At 38.0% G+C, this 5,037-nt stretch overlaps 1 protein-coding gene across 1 annotated transcript; it reads left to right on the top strand.

Moving 5' to 3' along the window:
* The first annotated feature begins 398 nt into the window (after window positions 1-398).
* LOC143774689 (olfactory receptor 5G9-like) lies at window positions 399-2,400 on the top strand. Its single transcript, XM_077262450.1, has 2 exons — window positions 399-455; window positions 1,441-2,400. Exons 1-2 carry the CDS (start codon window positions 399-401, stop codon window positions 2,398-2,400), a joined length of 1,017 nt encoding a protein of 338 aa, XP_077118565.1.
* The last annotated feature ends 2,637 nt before the right edge of the window (window positions 2,401-5,037 follow it).

Genomic DNA, 5,037 nt, shown 5'->3' on the forward strand with positions numbered 1-5,037 from the left:
TGGTTGGAGCTGTAGTAATTTGGCCATGTGGGCCATGAAGAAGAGTGTGTACATTCAAGTTTGTTTAGGACTGGTCAGTGGACCTGGAGAGTCCTATAGAGAACTGTCTGTCCGGGTCTCAGGAAGAGAAGACCAGGGTCAAATGGATCTATATTGGTGTCTGGACAACCCGAGGGTCGAGCCGGGTTACGCCAGGATTGTGCTCACGTGATGGTGAGCTGGTGAGAAAAGAACTGAACTGTTTGTTCCAGGGTCCCAGCAAAGTGGGACTGGTGCCAGTCCTGACCAGATACGGGTCAAACGTGGTGCACTGGAGAAAAGTTATTTTGTTGTAATGTTTAATAATTGTTGAAGTTATTGATGTTTCAATAAGATGCCATTACACTGTACTTATTGCGATGTGTATATTCCACCAGTACCGTATGGTCGAGGACGACCATGGTTTTAGGAGGGAGGTATGTAAGGGGGTGTGCAGGCAGCTGGTTTGAGCCCTGCATTCCTGTGCATGCCTACCTAATGAAACTGGGTACTTTTTGTGTTTGCTGTGTGCCCTGTGTAGTTTATGATATTTGACACTGTTTAATATGATAATGGCTGACATTGTTCTGATATCTGTGTGTTAGGGACAGGAATAGAGACAGTCAGTGGCAGTGGTAGATCAGCACTGGTAAGGGTTATGGCAGTGTAGTTGTGGGTTAGTGTTAAGGGGACACTATAGAGTAGGAGATTAGATTGTGGAGAACTGGTTTCAGTCAGAGTAGTGACAGTTGAGAAAGTGTAGTGGCAGGGAGAGTGCCTTTCTGAGGTAATTTTCAGTTAGTGGGAGGAGCTAAAGCTGTGTGAGGAGAATTGTTCTAGAAGGAGTTGTGACAGAAAGCTGAACAGAGCAACAGTGTAGAGTTAAGAGAGCGAGGCAGCCTGGAAGAATCAGTGGCTAGTCTGTGGGTTACCTCCCATGACGCCCGGGACTTACGGTCCGAACAGGAATTGTGGAGGCAACCTGAATTTTCACCCAAGATGGGGAAAGTGGACGGGGAGCACTCAGTATCAGCTAGCTGGATGGTTCAGGAAGCTGCAGGCCTGAGAGCCATGGTGCAGGAAGAAAAGCTGAGGGAGCAGACCAGGGAAAATGCAGGAGATGGATTACTCATGTATTGGGAAAATGGATGGACTGTAAGTGTTATGAAGATGCACGAGTTAAGTAAAGCTTTATTGAAAATGAACTCTGACTTTGATAACATTTGTGTGTGTCTGCGACAGATTGGAGCCCTGTATGCTGTGAAGGATTCTGACCCACAGGTGGGTGAAATACGTGACACACACAGCACACCACAAAATGGACATGATATTTCTGTAGCGGAGCGTCGGGGTGTGATGAGGAAGCAGCAGCAATCCCTCGGTACGGCTACCACCCTGGCCCCCGTTACACTTAATATATAGGGGAACAACCTGACTGCGACCACAGATTTTTTCCTCTTAGGGTTCCAAGGCAGACAATCTCTAAGGATTTTCTTGTTCTGTTTTTTCCTGGTGGTTTACTGTGGGACAATATGTGGGAACCTCCTGATCATCACCCTGGTGTCCACCAGCAAGAACCTCCACACTCCAATGTACTTCTTCATCTCACAACTGTCTATGAATGACATCTTCTTAAGTACGCACATTGCCCCCAACATGCTTCATATTCTAATAAACAATGGTGGGACCATTACTATTGCTGGTTGTATTTGTCAGTTTTATTTCTTTAGTACTGCAGAAGCATCTGAATGTTTTCTTCTCACGGTGATGTCTTATGACAGATATGTGGCCATCTGTAATCCCCTCCGTTATACCTCTATAATGACAGCGGAATATTGTGCTAAATTATCTGCTACTTGTTGGTTGATCGGTTTTTTAATTATATTAATCGACATTTTTACAATATCAAAGCTGAAGTTCTGTGGACCAAACACCATAGACCATTTCTTCTGTGACCTTCTTCCCTTACAAGAAATGTCCTGCTCCGACATTTTTATTCTTCGATTAGAAATTTTCTTCCTTGGCATAATATCAGTTATCATACCAACAATAATAATCATTTTATCATATTTTTATATTATTGTCACAATCTTAAGGATCCCGTCCAGTACCGGTAGACATAAAGCCTTCTCCACCTGTAGCTCCCACCTCACTGTGGTCTCCATATTCTACTGGACCATGTTCGGTGTTTATGTGTTTCCAGTGAAAGTAGAAACCTTGAGCATCAGTAAGGTTCTATCTCTGGTATACACTGTGTTTACTCCATTGATCAATCCTATGATATACAGTCTAAGAAATAAAGACATTCATAAAGCTTTGAAAAATACAATTCAAAAACTTAAAAGTGCAGTGACCAGGCTGGGCGCTGGCCACTCTGTTTAGAAAAGTCTCAGAGGCTCCTTGGTCTTAACTCTTCCATCCTTATGCACGGATCTCGCTTTGCTGCAGGCTCCCCGAAAACTGTGTCTGTGGAATATGAGAATAGCACTCCAGATAGACGACCAAGGCTCAGCAGAAAAATCATTTATCTTCCACAGGGGAAAGGTATTCAAAACAACGTTTAGGAAGATTCTTAACCCTTGACATGTTTTACATGAATTAAAACACTGTTTATGTTAAATTTAAAAAATATTATTTTTTAATTGTTATTACTTTTTTCTCTTTAACAAAATAGATGATAATTGAGAAATACATTTTTTGAATTTTTTAATTTTGGGTCCAGTACTTTCACCCCATATAGTAAAAAAAATGAAGAAAATAAACAATTTAATTACCTGTGTGCATCATAATGTATGTGTCATTAAATGTACTGATTTGCTTCCTATTGGTGTAATTTGTCGTACATTTACATCACAATCTATTAACATGTTTCTGGGAAAAATTACAAATTTACTGTATAAATTTATATATATATATATATATATATATATATATATATATATATATATATATATATATATATATATATGTATATATATATATATATAGTATATGCATACTTTTTTTTATAAAGAAAAAAAAAATATATATATATATGTATATATTAAAAAAAGTATGTTACTCTCGTACTGCAAAGTGTGCTGACAGAACTTTTTTGTTGTAATTTTGCATACACGAACTCAATATTTCATAAGTTTGCTTCAAGCCTTTAAGGACACAGCCAATCTTAGCTTTATAAACTAGGCACCAAATCTGAAGTCTCCCTTTATGTATTAATAGCTTTTGAGAGCTTCTACTAATCCAAGTTAATCTGAGAATGATTGCATTTTTCAGGATACATGTACATTATGTTAATGGTTATTTAATTTTAATTTTTGTGTGTCTATTATAAAAAATATTGGAAATTTACAGAAAGCTGAAAAATATGATATCTTTAAATATTGAGCATGCGCGTCCTCAAGACAGATAGTAATTACCGACAAAATAGAGAAACAAAAAACCCAGTTACCATATGTCCACTTTCCTTAGCAAACTTTTAGAAAATTCTTTTTAATTTGCAAACATGATAGAAGGTGTAAAAATTTAGCACCAATTTTTTATTGTTTTAAGGAAACTTACAAAATCTTTTTTTATGGATCTGCCTAATTTTTATGTGACTTTGAATGGCCGATAATGTACTACAGAAAATTCCCAAAGAAAATCAAATATCTAAATCTTCAGCCCTAAAAGTGTTCAAAACTGCATTTAAGAAGTCTGCTAACACTTTTGGTACTTGATAAGAATTATTACAAAATAATAAGAGAAATAAAAAAAAAAACAAACAAACTTTTTTTCACCCAAAATGTTGTTTTAGCCTCAAATTTTTAATTTTCTTAACCAAAAAAGTAAGAAACTTGATTTAAAAATCCGTTAACAAATTTCTACCTGAGGTGCAAAAAACCCAAAAATTTGGAAGCAAGTCGTGACACATTTTTATAAAAGTATAGGGAATGAAAAATGTCATTTTTCCATTAAAACTTACTTTAATCCCTTATTTTTTTAATTTCTAGGAGATGTAACAGGAGAAACCTACTATTTATACATTCCTCAGTTTCTACTGAGTATGCCAATACACTGAGCATGGTCAAAAGCTAAAGCTTGTGCACATCACAGGATTTATAAGAGGAGTGCCATTTTGGAGTGTATATACTAGAAATGTTTCTAGCTGTCTTACTAACAGAGCACGTGATGCTAAAACTGCAAAGCCATCAAAATTAAACACATTTTGCAATCTGATCCCGCAAGGAATCGATCTGGTGAGATTTTTATATTAGTTTCCAGGGTGGCTCATTCTAGCTGCCTTTCCCTTCCTAGACCTTAAATCTGTGGATGTACCCTGAAACAGTCTCTCAATGTTTATACAGTTTGTTAACGTATCTTGTCCATTTTCTGATTAACTATTGTCAGAATTTAAGACTAACTTTCAATAGGATTAGGGCCTCATCTTTGCAGATGTCCCTCTGGGGAATGTATGTCTAACTAAATTTAGTACTGAAGCAATGACTAGCCCTTTTTTAAATAGTTTGTCAAAATTGGGATCATCTCAAGAAAAACACTGTGACCTGGGTTGATAGACTGTTATTTGCTATAGGGTCTGCCCTCACTTGTGGTTCTTGGACTTCTTTGGCTTGCTCTGCACAACCCTGTGGTAGATTGGCAAACTCAGGAAGTGGTAAAGTGGACTTAGTATTGTCAAGGGTGTCACACTGCTTGGGTACCAGGCTTGCTAGGGTGGATACCCAGTTTGTGCCAAAATACCTGTCTGATTTTGGGGATGTGTCCTTGGAGCAGTGGTGCCAAGAACTCCTTCCCAATCATCCTTATGACTAGGTCGTTAATCGAATACCTTGTGCCAAGCTGCCTAAAGGCAGATTGTATAATATCTCTGGTTGAGAAAGGCAGGCCATGAAGGAATATATTGCAGAAAGTTTGGCAAAAGGTCATACCAGACCATCCTCATCCCCCATTGCTGCATGGTTCTTTTCTATAAAAGAAAAAAAGATGAGGGGTTACGAACATGCCTAGATTTCCGTAAACTCA

Source organism: Ranitomeya variabilis, chromosome 5 (genome assembly GCF_051348905.1).
Source record: "Ranitomeya variabilis isolate aRanVar5 chromosome 5, aRanVar5.hap1, whole genome shotgun sequence".
Classification (NCBI taxonomy): Eukaryota; Metazoa; Chordata; class Amphibia; order Anura; family Dendrobatidae; genus Ranitomeya; species Ranitomeya variabilis.